General features: G+C 45.0%; 1 protein-coding gene across 5 annotated transcripts in view; it reads right to left on the reverse strand.

The window, feature by feature from the left end:
* Window positions 1–5,417, reverse strand: part of LOC143764847 (uncharacterized) — a 33,160-nt gene extending 27,743 nt beyond the window's left edge. For 2 of the 5 annotated variants that reach the window (XM_077250862.1, XM_077250860.1), the window contains exons 1-2: window positions 3,680–3,814; window positions 5–182 (exon numbers count right to left, since the gene is read on the reverse strand). Coding sequence is in view for 2 of the 5 variants with exons in the window: in XM_077250858.1 (XP_077106973.1) it covers window positions 3,680–3,841; window positions 3,943–4,020 (240 nt within the window). In the remaining 3 variants the exon portion in view is untranslated. Of the gene's footprint in view, window positions 1–4; window positions 183–3,679; window positions 3,842–3,942; window positions 4,048–5,319 lie in introns of those variants that run through there. The other 3 variants (XM_077250858.1, XM_077250859.1, XM_077250864.1) reach the window with 3 other exon arrangements.
* Window positions 5,418–18,235: the final 12,818 nt, after the last annotated feature.

Raw genomic sequence — 18,235 nt, forward strand, 5'->3', positions numbered from 1 at the left:
TTACATATTAAATCAATTGGCACGTCTGCTTTCTCCGCTCAAGAGGATGCCATGGCTCGCGCAGAATGTGCTTTTATGCCCTCCGGAGGAACTTCGCCTTTTGACGAATAAGCCAAGCAGACAGCTTCTCAGATCCACCGGGATAAGGTAGCTTTTGCGACCCCACGTCCTTTCCTTTGGCCCTGAAAGGACACAAACAGAGCCCTACTGTCTCCATGCCCGAGACCTTTCTATATAGGTCAAGATGGCTCTTTTAACATATAAGGTATGGAACTTTTGTTGTTCTGGAGTTACTGGAGCCTCAAAGAAGGAAGGAAGAAATATTTATTGTGACCTATGATAGCTAGATGCGACTTTTGGAAGGTATGAGGGGTCTGGTTTAAGGATTACCCGATCTTGGAATACTAACAGGAAGGGTGGGTCTATGGAGAGGGCCTGGATATCACTGACCCTTATGGCTGATGTTAAAGCTACCCACAGAGCTACCTTATATGTCAAGATATTTAAGGGAATAGAATCTAGCGGTTCAAATGGAGAATTAGTTAAGGCATTGAGGACTAGATTCAAATCCCATGGAGGTAAACGTGGAATGTGGCCCGGGTTACTTCGCTCACATGCCCTAATGAATCTTGCGACCCATCTATCTCCTGCTATATTGCACCCATACAGGGCCCCTAAGGCTGAAACCTGTACTCTTAAGGTGTTTACTGATAACCTCAGCTCTTGGCCTTTCTTTCAAAATTCTAAGATGGCCAAGATTGGAGCCTGTCTAGTGAAAGGTTCAGTATGAAAATTTAAGAATTTTTTCCACACTCTGCTGTATATTAACGTAGAAGATAATATCACTGGCAAGCATAGTTTAGAAAAAGAGTTGAAGGAAAACCTCCACTAACCATACGAAAAAAGGTAAATATAATTACTTCTACATCTTCTCCTATGGACTATAATAGGGGCCAACTGCAACCACAATGTGCAAACAAACCAAAGAACAAAACAACAGTCCTAAAGCCCATAAAGCGTAACAAAGTCTAAATCTTTATTAATAACATTGAAACAGGAAAAAAGGGGCCAGTAGGGCTAAGCACAAATAAAATCAGATATTAACAGCAACCAGAAGAAACGCTAAGGGCGGGCATGTCACAGGCATAAGATATATATATATATATATATATATATATATATATATATATATATATATATATATAATCTTATGCCTGTGACATGCCCGCCCTTAGCGTTTCTTCTGGATGCTGTTAACATCTGATTTTGCTTGTTTAGCCCTACTGGCCCCTTTTTTCCTGTTTCAATGTTATTAATAAAGAGTTAGACTTAGTTACTCTTTATGGGCTTTAGGACTGTTGTTTTGTTCTTTGGTTTGTTTGTATATTAACGTAGAAGATTTTTTCCAACTTAATAACAGAGTGTTTACAAGGTCCCCAGAGAAGCCTCTTAAACTTAATAGTTGCCTCTCAAATTCCACGCCGTCAAGTGTAGTCCCGTCACCTGAGAGTGGAAGAATGGCCCTTGAGATAGCAGCTTTGGGTCTGATGGAAGAATCCAAGGGTTGCATAGTGACATGGCTCGGAGACAAGAGAACCACGGTCTATTCGGCCAAAAGTGTGCAATAAGGATCACCCTTGCTTTCTCCCTCCTGATCTTCCTGAGCACTAGCGGAATTAGCGTCATCGGAGGAAAAGCATACACTAGATCGAACTTCCAGGGGTGCTAAAGTGAGTTCAAAAAGTCCGGATGGTCTACTTTGCTCAGGGAAGCGAACATTTGTACTTGTCTGTTCTCTCTGGTGGCGAATAAATCTATTTGTGGAATACCCCATAATTTTACTATTTTTTTTTTTAATATATGAGCGTTGAGAGTCCACTCTCCCTGGCATAGCATGTTTCGACTGAGAAAGTCTGCTCGTGTTATCTATTCCTTTGATATGAAGGGCTGTTAGGGATGAAAGATGGTTTTCTGCTAATTGAAAGATATCCGCTGCTATGGACATCAGATTTTTCGATCGTGTTCCCCCTTGACGGTTCACGTATGCCACTGTGGTGGAATTGTCCGACAAGATTCTTACATGTGTTCCCTGAATCTGTGGAAGAAAATGATTTAAAGCATGATCAACTGCTTTTAACTCTTAAGGTACCTTCACACGAAGCGACGCTGCAGCGATAGCGACAACGATGCCGATCGCTGCAGCGTCGCTGTTTGATCGCTGGAGAGCTGTCACACAGACCGCTCTCCAGCGACCAATGATGCCGAGGTCCCCGGGTAACCAGGGTAAACATCGGGTTGCTAAGCGCAGGGCCGCGCTTAGTAACCCGATGTTTACCCTGGTTACCAGAGTAAAAGTAAAAAAAACAAACAGTACATACTCACCTGCGCGTCCCCCAGCGTCTGCTTCCTGACACTGACTGAGCTCCGACCCTAACAGCACAGCGGTGACGTCACCGCTGTGCTTTCACTTTCGGGCCGGCGCTCAGTAAGTGTCAGGAAGCAGACGCTGGGGGACGCGCAGGTGAGTATGTACTGTTTGTTTTTTTTTACTTTTACGCTGGTAACCAGGGTAAACATCGGGTTACTAAGCGCGGCCCTGCGCTTGGTAACCCGATGTTTACCCTGGTTACCAGTGTATAACATCGCTGGTATCGTTGCTTTTGCTTTCAAACAACGATACACGGCGATCGGACGACCAAATAAAGTTCTGGACTTTATTCAGCGACCAGCGACATCACAGCAGGATCCTGATCGCTGCTGCGTGTCAAACTAAACGATATCGCTAGCGAGGACGCTGCAACGTCACGGATCGCTAGCGATATCGTTACAAAGTCGTTTCGTGTGAAGGTACCTTTACCAATTGGAAGAGTAGAGTGACTCTGCAGGATTCCAGAGACCCTGTGCTAAATTATCCCCCATGTGGGCTCCCCATCCCAAGGGGCTGGCGTCAGTGGTGATTACTCTGGAAGGCTCTATTACCCAGGGTACTCCTCTGGAAAGGTGGTCTATATCCAACCACCAGGCCAGGGATTCTATTACACTTTGGGAAATTGTTAATTTCCTTTCCAGATGACCCTGCGAGATATCCTGAACATATAGGATCTCATGTTGTAAGGGTCTAATATGATACTGGGCCCATGAAACTGTTGAAATACACGAGGTTAGGGATCCAAGTAAAGACATAGCCTCCCTTAGTGACATCTTAGGATTTTTCCTTGCTAGCGCTATCTTCGATATTATAGTCAATTTTTTATGGACTCTGGAAGAAAACACCTCTGACTTACGGAGTCTAGATGTAGTCCTAGGAAGGACTGGAAGGTTTCTGGAACCAATCTGGATTTTTTGAAATTGACAATCCATCCTAACTCTTGCAGGGATGAAATTGTATTAGATAGACTGTCCTCACACTGAGAGGCAGATCTTCCTACTACCAGAAAATCATCTAGGTAGGAGAATCATCTAGGTAAGAGAACATTTTTTTTTCCCCCATTGACAATAGTTTTATACTGAAGGAATTCATAGACTTCTGCATATGGCAATCACAATGCTGTAGATAAGCCCCTGATGCCGGTGGTCGCAGCTTATAGGCGAATTTTGGGGTGACAGATTCCCTTTAACTGCCTACAGTCTTACCAGAACGTCTCTTGATGATACAGTATTGGCTCCCAGCAGTGCTCACCTCTCCAGTCAGCAGCTCTGTGATCTCGCTTGCCAGTTTCAGGATCTCCCGATAATCCCTTCTCTCATGTCTTAATGAGTGTGGTGTAGACATCCTAATAGGATCCTGGGTTCTGCTCCATTCTTCACCCTCATCACTTATGTTCTTCACCACTATGTAATCCTGTGCATGGAGGGAGACATTGATCACACATTCCCATCACCTCTCCGGTCATATCCATGCATTATAGAAAGATACATGATATGACTTCCAGATCCCCTCACCTCTCCGGTCAGCAGGTAGATTATCTCTACGGTGAGCCTTAATATTCTCTCCGTCACCTGTTTCCCGTCTTCATCCATCCTCAATACATCAGTCAAAAAAAATGCCTATTTTTTGTTTAAGGAACCAAAGGGAGAGCAAGTCCAATATGAGCCATGTAGTCAGAACATCCAGTTTAGCCAGTCAGGTTTTGTGGCGACCTTAACTAGATCATAACCGAGCTGGGTTATTTAACCCCTCACTTGCCACTGGCATCAAGATTAAAAGCGGGGGCTCCCTTCCTCTTTTAACCATCTAGATGCCACTGTTGCATTCGACAGTGGCATGTAAGGGGTTAAATAGCCCTGCTTGGCTCTAGAATCGATCAAGAGCAGTGTAACCGGGTATCGGCTATCATATACAGCTGACAACTGCTATGTTTTGGCTTGTTAAAGGGGGACCCTATATACTTAATTCTCAACATAACTTTTGTATGGCCCTGAGGAATAAGACCCCTTAATGACCACCATTAAAAGGAATATCGGCAGCCATTAAAGGGGCTGGTAATGGTATAACAAAGGTTAAAGAATAAACCTGTTGTCGTTAGGGCTCATATTCACTTGCGTGAAATACGTCTGAGTCTCGCAGGTTAAAACCCGGCTCTGCCGCCTGCACTCCAGAGCGGAGCATGGGGCCGCACAGCAATACATGGAGCTGCACGCTCTGCTCCCAAGTGCCGGCGGCAGAGCCAGGTGTTACCATGCGAGACTCGGCCGTATTTCACGCAAGTATGAGCCCTTATGGTGTCTAAGAGATGGTCTTTGCTGGACAGAATTGTACTGTCTGCACCGATTACTCAAGCCCCATCAGACACTGACTGCCGCTGGCCACCGTGTCAGATGTGCTGTAGAGGGCTGTGCAGCTGACTGGTGCCGCATGTTACTAGTATACTGACTCTGCTATAGCTAGAGATACATGCGGTGATGCTGCTATAAGGCTATGTGCACATGTTGCGGATTTTGCTGCGGTCCGCAGCAACTTTCCATGCGTGTACAGTACAATGTATACCTATGGAATCTGCAATGCCCATGCTGCGGAAAAAAACGCGCGGAAACGCTGCGGGTTACATTCCGCAGCATGACAATTTTGTGCAGACTCCGCTGCAGTTTACACCTGCTCCTCAATAGGAATCCACAGGTGTAAAACCGCAGTGGAATCCGCACAAAAAACGCGGTAAATCCGCAGGTAAAACGCAGTGCCTTTTACCTGCGGATTTCTAAATTCCGCTGCGGAAAAATCCACAGAGGTCAATTCTACGTGTGCACATAGCCTTACAGGACCGGGTACACAGCACCGGAATTACACTGCAGCAAGTCCCACTGTTCCTGACCGTCACTCACCAGTGCTGTCACCTACTGCTCAGCCCGGCCCTGCTCACTCAGCTGGAAGATCTAAAGGACCTTTCATATCATGCTCAGGTGATCAGTCACGTGTGGGCGGAGCCAGGCTCAAGTACGTGCCGCTAGAGGAGAAGGGCCTTCCGTGATGTCATGCGCACGTGATCGGTCACGTGTGTGAGGAGGCTGTGTGTCATGCTGCTGGCAGCGTGTGGTGGCGCTCTTGCTCGTGTCGCAATGTTGTGTGCAGATAGCAGAGCCTCATTCCCATGTAGATGTGCTGCGGGTTTCATGGTTAAAAAACGCAGCCGTTAGTCTGTGGGCTTGTTCACATCTTGGCCTTTTTTTTTTTTTGCTGGCCCGTATTTTTGCTCTGAGTGAGTGCGCATGACGTATTTTTCAGGCAGGCGCTCGCTGTAACCCACCTGAGAGCGCTACATGAGCGCAGGTGCTGCCTTGTACGCTGCTGTGCTGTGGCCCCTTCACGCCACGGCCGGTTTCACTGTGGTTAGTTTTTCCCCTTCCTTGTTCCCAGAGCCATAACTTCAGTCCACATAGGTGGGTGTATCAGTGCTTGTGTATTGCGGGACAAGTTGTACTATGAGTGACACCATTTTACCTGATGCACTAAAAGCAAGGAAAAATGCAAGTGCTATTCCATATTTTTTTTAGAGGTTAGACTGTTTTAACCCTTAGGCTGCTTCCACACTAGCGTTGGCCCGACGTACCGACGCATACTGTGAAAAAAATGCCCAACGTTGGCAGCGGAAGCAGTCTTACGACGCTTCCGCTGCCCCATTGCAAGGTCCAGGGAGGAGGGGGCGGAGTTTCTGCCGCGCATACGCGGTCGAAAATGGCGGACTAGACGCACAAAAAAAGTTACATGTACATTTTTTTGTGGCGACGGTCCACCAAAACACGTCGCAATGCGTCGGTAATGTTAGTCTATGGGGAAAAGACTTTGCAGGATGCGTTTTTTCTCCTAAACGACGCATTGCGACGTGCAGCCAAAAACGCTAGTGTGAAAGTAGTCTTAAGGACCAGGGGTATTTCCGTTTTTGCGTCTCCATTTTTTTGTTGCCCCTCTTCCCAGAGCCATACCATTTTTATTTTTCTGTCAATACGGCCATGTGAGGGCTTGTTTTTTGCAGGACAAGTTGTCCATTTGAATGACGCCATTGCTTTTACTGGAAAACGTGAAAAATCATTCAAAGTGCAATAAAATTGCAAAAAAGAGCGATTCTACAAATTTTTTCTACAGTGTTTAATAAATGCTAAAACTGACCTGCCATTATGATTACACCAAACATGTCTAGGTTCTTATTTTTCCAAGACCCATAGCATCTCCATTTTGGGGGGTCTGGGTGAGCTCTTATTTTTTGCGTGTCGAGCTGGCATTTTTATTGACACCGTTTGGGGGCAGATACAATGTTTTGAGCGACCGTTATTGCTTTTTAATGCAATGTTGCAGTAACCAAAAAAAAACACGTAATTCTGGCTTTTTTTTCTTGTTATGCCATTTAATAATAATCTTTATTTTTATATAGCGCTTACATATTCCGCGTCACTTTACAGTTTGCACACATTATCATCGCTGTCCCCGATGGGGCTCACAATCTAAATTCCCTATCAGTATGTCTTTGAATTTAACGATCAGATTAATTATTTTTATATATTGATAGATCGGGCTATTTTGAACACGATACCAGTATTTTTTTTATTATTGTTTTATTTTGAGTGAGGGGGTGATTTAAACTTTTATATATATTGAAAAACTAGGAGAACATGAGTCTTCATATATTAAAAATAATGTGATTTATTAGTATCAAAAACATGATGAATTTTTTTTTAATAATAAATAAATACAGATTCAATTAAATATTGCATTCATATGGGTGGTCGCCCCCTGGACTGCACTGAATCGGAGACATTACCATGGGTAATTAACCCCATACATATTCTATGTTTCTTACATTTCTCTGAACAGCGCTGTATGTTGACTGACATATGATGCTTCTCTAGTTTAGATTTGCCATATAATCTGGTTTGGTTCACAGCAGTTACCTTTGCCCCACTATATGTGGAGCATGCACTTATAATTTCTTTCAGGGTCAAATCTTTCGGCTATTTATATTGTCCATTTTTTGTCAGTGCTGTATTACATGTGTTCAGTTCGGCGGCCACTTATCATTGTGACCTTTAGGGCCCCTTTCCACTTGCGAGATAACAAACGGTCCGTAATCTGGACCGAAAAAACGGATGGAACGTATGCGATTGTCATGCGAGTGTTATGCGAGTGCCATGCGATTTTTTAATCGCACCATCTGTATGACATCAGTATGAGATCCGTATTGCTGTCCGATTTTTACGCACCAGTGTCCTTTGAAAAGCCGGCAATTCAGCGCCGTGTACAGTAAAATCACACTGACAGGTTAGAATAGAGTAGATATATGCACATAGAATGTGTATATCAGGGGCGGACACAGACAGCTTGGGGCCCCTGTGCAGGAACTGTGCCTGGGCCCCCCTCCTTTTACTGCGACAAAGCTAAGGGACTGTGCTATACATAAGTGAGTACACTTTATACTAAGGGACTGTGTTAGACATAATAATCGATAATAATGTCTTCCTTTACCTCCCCCTGTTCTTAAGCCCATTATAAATCCCCCGCATCCCATTATTGCCCTCTCCCCCACCCCCATGATTGCCATCTTCACCACCTCCATTATTGCTTTCTCCCCCACCACCCCATATCATTGCCCATTCCACCACCTCCATCATTGCCTCCTCCCCACCACCCCGATCATTGTCCTTTCCACTGCCACCATCATTTCCTCCTGCCCCACCACCCCTATCATTGCCCTCTCCATCAACCCAATCATTGCCTTCGGCCCCATCACCCCGATCATTGCCCTCTCCTCCACCTACACACACACACACACACACACAGCACCATTCACCTCTCTGCACACACACACACACACCCCTCACCTCTGCTCGCATGGTATCCTGAAGCTGCACCATTGCCGGCAGCTTCCGGTCTCACACAGCCGCAGCGCTGAATGATGATGTCATTCAGCCGCTGCTGTGTGACAGGAAGCGCGGGCAGGAAGCAGGATGGATCCATTCCCTGCAGCTCCGCTCCGCTGCCATTTTCTCTTGCAGGCAGCGGAGCTGCAATCCCATAATGGCAATCTGGCCAGGGGCCCCCCGGAGCCGCATAAACTGACCAGTTTGCCCTCATTATTAGCCACCCTGCAGGCAGGGCCGGTTTTAGGCAAAGTGGGGCTCTAGGCAAAGTTTAAAATGGGGCCTCAAATCCTAACATATTGCACATCACACAGAAGCATTTCTGTTGTATTTACAAGCGCTGAGTTCAGGCCACTAAAGGAGTGTGATCGACAATATTGAACTTGTTCAACGCTTGATCCTGGCCTCTTTACACCTTCTGAGAAAGAATGATGGGACAGAACAATCACTAATAGATCACTAACAGATCACCATACAGTATCCTGTTACCAGCAGCAAACCTACAGTTTACACCGGCGATGTGCTGCTGAGAACAATGATTTCTGTTCCGGCATAACCAATCCAATCACTCGATGAATAGGCAGCATTTTACTTGTTTAGTATAATACACCCCATAGTCCTCCATATATTATAATGTGCACCACAGTCCTCCATATTGTAAAAATGCACACCGCAAAGTCCTACATATAATATAATGTGCCCTATAGTCCTCTATATAGTATAATACACTCCTCAGTCCTCCATATAGTATTATACACTTCCCATAGTCCTCAATATAGTATTATTATACACTCCTCAGTCCTCCATATATTAAAATACACTGCTCAATCCTCCACATAATATAATACACTCATAGTGCTCCATATAGTATAATGCACCGCCATAGTCATCCATGTAGTACAATTCACTTTTCCATAGTATAATGCAGCCCATAGTTCTTCATATAGTATAATGTATTCCCCAAAGTCCTTGATACAGTATAATGCAGCCCACATAGTATAATGCAGCCACCCAATAGAGCATAATGCAGCCACCCCACAGAGTATGATGTAACCCCCATAGAATATAATGCAGCCCCCCTCAAATAGTATAATGTAGCCCCCTCATAAAGTATGATGCAATCACCCCTCATAGAATATAAATATAATACAGCCCCCATAGAATATAATACAGCCCACCTTCCCATAGAATATAATGTAGCCCCATCAAAGAGTATGATGCAATCCTCCCTCATAAAATCTAATACAGCCCCCCATAGAATATAATGTAGCCCCCCCATAGAATATAATACAGCCCACCTCCCCATAGAATATAATACAGCCCACCTCCCCATAGAATATAATGTAGCCCCCATAGAATATAATGCAGCCCCCATAGTATATAACACAGCCTTCCCCATAGAATAAAATGCACCCCCCATAGTATATAACACAGCCTCCCCCATAGAATATAACGTATAATGTACCCCCCATAGTATACAACACAGCCCGCATAATACACAGCACTGCCCGCATAGTATACAGCACTGCCCGCATAGTATACAGCACTGCCCGCATAGTATACAGCACAGCCCGCATAGTATACAGCACAGCCCGCATAGTATACAGCATAGCCCGCATAGTATACAGCATAGCCCGCATAGTATACAGCACTGCCCGCATAGTATACAGCGCAGCCTCATAGTATACATCGCAGCCTCATAGTATAAGCATTGCCCGCGTAGTATACAGAGCAGTCTCATAGTATACAGCACTGCCAGCATAGAATACAGCGCAGCCTCATAGTATACAGCCCAGGCTCATAGTATACAGCGCAGCCTCATAGTATACAGCACTGCCCGTGTAGTATACAGCACAGCCTCATAGTAAACCGCAGCCTCATAGTATACAGTGCAGCCTCATAGTATACATCACTGCCCGCGTAGTATACAGAGCAGCCTCAGTATACAGCACTGCCCGCATAGTATACAGCGCAGCCTCATAGTATACAGCGCAGCCTCATAGTATACAGCGCAGCCTCATAGTATACAGCGCAGCCTCATAGTATACAGCGCAGCCTCATGGTATACAGCACACAGCCTCATGGTATACAGCACACAGCCTCATGGTATACAGCACACAGCCTCATAGTATACAGCGCAGCCTCATAGTATACAGCACACAGCCTCATGGTATACAGCGCACAGCCTCATGGTATACAGCGCACAGGCTCATGGTATACAGCACACAGCCTCATGGTATACAGCGCAGATCCCCCCAGAATGGCCCTACAGTCCAGTACTCACTGTTATAGAGTAAAAAAAAAACAACACACTCCTCACCTCTCCTCGTGCCCGCGCTGCTTCCACTTCCTGCTCCTGTCGGCACACAGTGAGTGCGCGGCAGTGTCTGTCAGAGGCAGAGCGGGGAATGATGGGAGAGGGAGCATCAGGTGACGCTCTCTCCTCCATCATTGCTTTGAACTGTACAGGCAGACGCCGGTATAGTTCAATGCGGCGGGGAGTCGGCGCTGGCCGCAGGCGGGCCCCCCTGCCTCACAGGGGCCCCATAGCAGCTGCGTGATGTGCCGCTAGCCGGGGGCCCCTGGGGGAGCGGGGACCTAGGCAGCTGCCTGCCCCTAACACCGGCCCTGCCTGCAGGGGCCCCCTGGAGCCTCCGGGCCCCTGTGCAGCCGCACAGTTTGAACAGGCGGTATGTCCGCCCATGGTGTATATATACATGTCAGTGAGACACCTATATATGTATATTTATATTTAATGCAGCGCTAGATAGCTTAAAAGCCGCTAATTCAATTGCCGGCTTTTTATTTCTCCTTCACAAACCCGACAGGATATGAGACATGGTTTACATACAGTAAACCATCTCATATCCCCATTTTTTTTTGCATATTCCCCACTACTAATGTTAGTAGTGTGTATGTGCAAAATTTGGGCGCTGTAGCTGCTAAAATAAAGGGTTAAATCGCAGAAAAAATTGGCATGGGCTCCCGCGCAATTTTCTCCGCCAGAGTGGTAAAGCCAGTGACTGACGGCAGATATTAATAGCCTAGAGAGGGTCCATGGTTATTGGCCCCCCCGGCTACAAACATCTGCCCCCAGCCACCCCAGGAAAGGCACATCTGGAAGATGCGCCTATTCTGGCACTTGGCCACTCTCTTCCCACTCCCGTGTAGCGGTGGGATATGGGGTAATGAAGGGTTAATGCCACCTTGCTATTGTAAGGTGACATTAAGCCAGGTTAATAATGGAGAGGTGTCAATTATGACACCTATCCATTATTAATCCAATTGTATGAAAGGGTTAAAAAACACACAAACACACATGATTAAAAAGTATTTTAATGAAATAAACACACAGGTTGTTTTAGTATTTTATTGCTCTCTCAATCCATCCGAAACACCCTCGCTTGGCAAAATAATAAACCCACAATATACATACCCTCTGATGAACCGTCACGTCCCACGAAGTAAATCCATCTGAAGGGGTTAACTCAATTTACAGGCAGGAGCTGTGCTAAAGCACTTGCTCGTGCCTGTAACCCCGTGGAATGAAGGAAAGCTGGGTGATCTGTACTCACATTGAGTTGCGGTGAGGCGCCCTCTGGTGGATGAACTCATGAACTGGAGCCTTGGAAAAGTTCCCACGCTCGAGTTCATATGAGTTCTTCCACCAGAGGGCGCCTCACCGCAACTCAATGTGAGTACAGATCACGCAGCTTTCCTTCATTCCACGGGGTTACAGGCACGAGCGAGTGCTTTAGCACAGCTCCTGCCTGTAAATTGAGTTAACCCCTTCAGATGGATTTACTTCGTGGGACGTGACGGTTCATCCGAGGGTATGTATCTTGTGGGTTCATTATTTTGCCAAGCGAGGGTGTTCCGGATGGATTGAGAGAGCAATAAAATACTAAAACAACCTATGTGTTTATTTCATTAAAATACTTTTTAATCGTGTGTGTGTGTTTTTTAACCCTTTCATACAATTGGATTAATAATGGATAGGTGTCATAATTGACGCCTCTCCATTATTAATCTGGCTTAATTTCACCTTACAATAGCAAGGTGGCATTAACCCTTCATTACCCCATATCCCACCGCTACAGGGAGTGGGAAGAGAGTGGCCAAGTGCCAGAATAGGCGCATCTTCCAGATGTGCCTTTTCTGGGGTGGCTGGGGGCAGATGTTTGTAGCCAGGGGGGGCCAATAACCATGGACCCTCTCTAGGCTATTAATATCTGCCCTCAGTCACTGGCTTTACCACTCTGGCGGAGAAAATTGCGTGGGAGCCCACGCCAATTTTTTCCGCCATTTAACCCTTTAATTTAATAGCTAGAGCCCCCAAATTGTGCACACAGACACTTGTTACATTAGTGAAGAGGAATATGTAATAAAAAAAAGGGATATGAGATGGTTTACTGTGTGTAAACCATGTCTCATATCCTGTCGGGTTTGTGAAGGAGAAGGAAAAAGCCGGCAATTGAATTAGCGGCTTTTAAGCTATCTAGAGCTGCATTAAATATAAATATACATATATAGGTGTCTCACTGACATAAATATATGTATATATACCTATTCTATGTGTATATATCTTCTCTATTCTAACCTGTCAGTGTGATTTTACTGTACACCGCACTGAATTGCCGGCTTTTCAAAGGACACTGGTGCGTAAAAATCGGACAGAACTCGCATGGTGCGAGTGCTGTGCGATTTTTTTCTCGCACCCATTGACTTGCATTGGCGAGTCTCGTCCGAGAATCGCAGCAATAGGCAGCATGCTGCAAATTTTTTCTCAGCCGATCCAGATTTTGCTCAGTCCGATTTCGGCTGAGAAAAAAATCGCAAATGAAAAGACACCTATTAAATAACATTGGTCCGAGTGCAATCCGATTTTTTATCGGATTGCACGCATCCGTTTTCCTCGCAAGTGGAAAGGGGCCCTAAGGATCACAATCCTATCCATATGAATGCAATATTTAATTGAATCTGTATTTATTATTATAAAAAAAATGTTTCATCATGTTTTTGATACTAATAAATCACATTATTTTTAATATATGAAGACTCATGTTCTCCTAGTTTTTCAATGTAATGTTTGAGTCAGTATATTGGTTACTGTTGTAGTAGCATTTGGCTGATTTTTTGTTGTGTGTATATATATATATATATATATATATATATATATATATATATATATATATATATATAATTTTTATAAATATTTTTAAACTTTTCTCATTTTACTTGCTTTAACCCCTTCATGACCTTGGGATTTTCCGCTTTCCCGTGTTCGTTTTTCACTCCCCTCCTTCCCAGAGCCATAACATTTTTATTTTTCTGTCAATTTGGTCATGTGAGGGCTTATTTTTTGCAGGACGAGTTGTACTTTTGAACGACATCATTGGTTTTACCATGTTGTGTACTATAAAACGGGAAAAAAAATTCCAAGTGCGGTGAAATTGCAAAAAAAGTGCAGTCCCACACTTGTTTTTTGTTTGGCTTTTTTGCTAGGTTCACTAAATGCTAAAACTGACCTGCCATTATGATTCTCCAGCTCATTACGAGTTCATAGACACCTAACATGACTAGGTTATTTTTCACCTAAGTGGTGAAAAAAAATTCCAAACTTTGCAAAAAAAAAAAAAAAGCGCCATTTTCCGATGCTAGTAGCGTCTCCATTTTTCGTGATCTGGGGTCAGGTGAGGGCTTATTTTTTGCGTGCCGAGCTGGCGTTTTTAATGATACTATTTTGGTGCAGATACGTTCTTTTGATCGCCCGTTATTGCATTTTAATGCAATGTCGCGGCGACCAAAAAAACGTAATTCTGGCGTTTCACATTTTTTTCTCATTACGTCATTTAGCGATCAGGTTAATGCTTTTTTTTTTATTGATAGATCGGGCGATTCTGAACGCGGCGATACCAAATATGTGTAGGTTTGATTTTTTTTTTTATTTATTTATTTTGATTGGGGCGAAAGGGGGGTGATTTAAACTTTTATATTTTTTTATTTTTTTCACATTTTTTTTTACTTTTTTTTTTAACTTTTGCCATGCTTCAATAGCCTTCATGGGAGGCTAGAAGCAGGCACAGCACGATCGGCTCTGCTACATAACAGCGATCATCAGATCGCTGCTATGCAGCAGAAAATCAGGTGTGCTGTGAGTGCCGACCACAGGGTGGCGCTCACAGCTGCCGGAGATCAGTAACCATAGAGGTCTCAAGGACCTCTATGGTTACCATTCTAAAGCATCGCCGACCTCCGATCATGTGACGGGGGTCGGCGATGACGTCATTTCCGGCCGCCCGGCCGGATGCGGTAGTTAAATGCCGCTGTCTGCGTTTGACAGCGGCATTTAACTAGTTAATAGCGGCGGGTGAATCGCGATTTCACCCGCCGCTATTGCGGGCACATGTCAGCTGTTCAAAACAGCTGACATGTCCCGGCTTTGATGCGGGCTCACCGCGGAGCCCTGCATCAAAGCAGGGGAGCTGACCTCGGACGTACTATCCTGTTGTGAATTTGGATTCTGGGCTCCCCCGGTGGCTACTGGTGGAATTGAACTGGTGTCTTCATCTTCTCTGTTCACCTGTTCCCATCAAGATGTGGGAGTCGCTATATAACCTTGCTGTTCTGTTAGTTGCTTGCCGGTCAACAATGTTATCAGAAGCCTCTCTGTGCTTGTTCCTGCTCCTAGACAACTACTAGATAAGTTGGACTCTTGTCCATGTTTGTTTTTGCATTTTTGTTCCAGTTCACAGCTGTAGTTTCGTTACTGTGTCTGGAAAGCTCTTGTGAACAGGAATTGCCACTCTGGTGTTATGAGTTAATGCCAGAGTTTTAAAGTAATTTCTGGATGGTGTTTTGATAGGGTTTTCAGCTGACCATGAAAGTGTCCTTTCTGTCTTCTGCTATGTAGTAAGTGGACCTCAAATTTGCTAATCCTATTTTCATACTACGTTTGTTATTTCATCTTAACTCACCGCCAATACATGTGGGGGGCCTCTGTCTCCTTTCGGGGTATTTCTCTAGAGGTGAGCTAGGACTAATATTTTCCTCTGCTAGCTTTATTTAGTCCTCCGGCTGGTGCTGGGCATCTAGAATCAACGTAGGCATGCTACCCGGCCACTGCTAGTTGTGCGTTAGGTTTAGTTCATGGTCCGCTCAGTTTCCATCTTCCAAGAGCTAGTTCCTATATATGCTGATGCTATGTTCTCTTGCCATTGAGATCATGACAGTTTGACCGGCCCACAAAGTGTTAATTGTTTGGGCTGAAGCAGGAGATAGAGAAGTGTTTAAGGGAAATTTTTTTTTTTTTTTTTTTTCCCTTCAGAGTTTTGCTGCCTAGCCCTTAATTGCTGTCTAGCTGCTTCTTACCTCCTCTTAACCCTTGAATGGCTCTGTGTCCACCTGTTTGTAATGGATCTTCAGAGTGTAACTGCAGGTTTGAATAATCTCGCCACGAAGGTACAAAAATTGCAAGATTTTGTTTGTCATGCACCTGTATCTGAGCCGAGAATTCCTTTGCCGGAATTTTTCTCGGGGAATAGATCCGGGTTTCAGAATTTTCAAAATAATTGCAAATTATTTTTGTCCCTGAGGTCTCGCTCTGCCGGAGACCCTGCACAGCAGGTCAGGATTGTGATTTCCTTGCTCCGGGGCGACCCTCAAGACTGGGCTTTTTCATTGACACCAGGGGATCCTGCGTTGCTCAATGTGGATGCGTTTTTTCTGGCCTTGGGGTTGCTTTATGACGAACCTCATTTGGAGCTTCAGGCAGAAAAAACTTTGATGTCCCTATCTCAGGGGCAAGATGAAGCGGAAATTTACTGCCAAAGATTCCATAAATGGTCTGTGCTTACTCAGTGGAATGAGTGCGCCCTGGCGGCGACTTTCAGAGAGGGTCTCTCTGATGCCATTAAGGATGTTATGGTGGGGTTCCCTGTGCCTGCGGGTCTGAATGAGTCCATGACAATGGCTATTCAGATCGATAGGCGTCTGCGGGAGCGCAAACCAGTGCACCATCTGGCGGTTTCCATTGAGAGGTCGCCAGAGAGTATGCAGTGTGATAGAATTCTGTCCCGAAGCGAGCGGCAGAATTTTAGACGGAAAAATGGGTTGTGTTTCTATTGTGGTGATTCTACTCATGTTATATCAGCATGCTCTAAGCGCACTAAAAAGCTTGGTAAATCTGTTTCCATTTGCACCTTACCGTCTAAGTTTATTCTATCTGTGACCCTGATTTGCTCTTTGTCATCTATTACCACGGACGCCTATGTCGACTCTGGCGCCGCTTTGAGTCTTATGGATTGGTCCTTTGCCAAACGCTGTGGGTATGATTTAGAGCCTTTGGAGACTCCTATTCCTCTGAAGGGGATTGACTCCACCCCATTGGCTAATAATAAACCACAATACTGGACACAAGTAACTATGCGTATTAATCCGGATCACCAGGAGATTATTCGCTTTCTGGTGCTGTATAATCTACATGATGATTTGGTGTTAGGATTGCCTTGGCTGCAATCTGACAACCCAGTCCTCGACTGGAGAGCTATGTCTGTGTTGAGCTGGGGATGTAAGGGGGCTCATGGGGATGTACCTGTGGTTTCCATTTCATCATCTATTCCCTCTGAAATTCCTGAGTTCCTGTCTGACTATCGTGACGTCTTTGAAGAATCCAAGCTTGGTTCGTTACCTCCGCACCGAGAGTGCGATTGTGCCATAGATTTAATCCCGGGTAGTAAATACCCAAAGGGTCGTTTATTTAATCTGTCTGTGCCTGAACATGCTGCTATGCGAGAATATATAAAGGAGTCCTTGGAAAAGGGACATATTCGTCCATCGTCATCTCCCTTAGGAGCCGGTTTTTTCTTTGTGTCAAAAAAAGACGGCTCTTTGAGACCATGTATTGATTATCGGCTTTTGAATAAAATCACTGTTAAATATCAATACCCATTGCCGTTGCTGACTGATTTGTTTGCTCGCATAAAGGGGGCCAAGTGGTTCTCTAAGATTGACCTTCGGGGGGCGTATAATTTGGTGCGAATCAGGCAGGGGGATGAGTGGAAAACCGCATTTAATACGCCCGAGGGCCACTTTGAGTATTTAGTGATGCCTTTTGGTCTTTCAAATGCTCCGTCAGTTTTCCAGTCCTTTATGCATGATATTTTTCGCGATTATTTGGATAAATTTATGATTGTGTATCTGGATGATATTCTGATTTTTTCGGATGACTGGGACTCTCATGTCCAGCAAGTCAGGAGGGTTTTTCAGGTTTTGCGGTCTAATTCTTTGTGTGTGAAGGGTTCTAAGTGTGTTTTTGGGGTACAGAGGATTTCCTTTTTGGGATATATTTTTTCCCCCTCTTCCATTGAAATGGATCCTGTCAAGGTTCAAGCCATTTGTGATTGGACGCAGCCCTCTTCTCTTAAGAGTCTTCAGAAATTTTTGGGCTTTGCTAACTTTTATCGTCGATTTATTGCTGGTTTTTCGGATATTGCTAAGCCATTGACCGATTTGACTAAGAAGGGTGCTGATGTTGCTGATTGGTCCCCTGATGCTGTGGAGGCCTTTCGGGAGCTTAAGCGCCGTTTTTCCTCTGCCCCTGTGTTGCGTCAGCCTGATGTTGCTCTACCTTTTCAGGTTGAGGTCGACGCTTCTGAGATCGGAGCTGGGGCAGTGTTGTCGCAGAAAAGTTCTGACTGCTCCGTGATGAGGCCTTGTGCCTTCTTTTCCCGTAAATTTTCGCCCGCTGAGCGGAATTATGATGTTGGGAATCGGGAGCTTTTGGCCATGAAGTGGGCTTTTGAGGAGTGGCGCCATTGGCTTGAGGGGGCCAGACATCAGGTGGTGGTATTGACTGACCACAAAAATTTGATTTATCTTGAGACCGCCA

Source organism: Ranitomeya variabilis, chromosome 4 (assembly GCF_051348905.1).
Source record: "Ranitomeya variabilis isolate aRanVar5 chromosome 4, aRanVar5.hap1, whole genome shotgun sequence".
Classification (NCBI taxonomy): Eukaryota; Metazoa; Chordata; class Amphibia; order Anura; family Dendrobatidae; genus Ranitomeya; species Ranitomeya variabilis.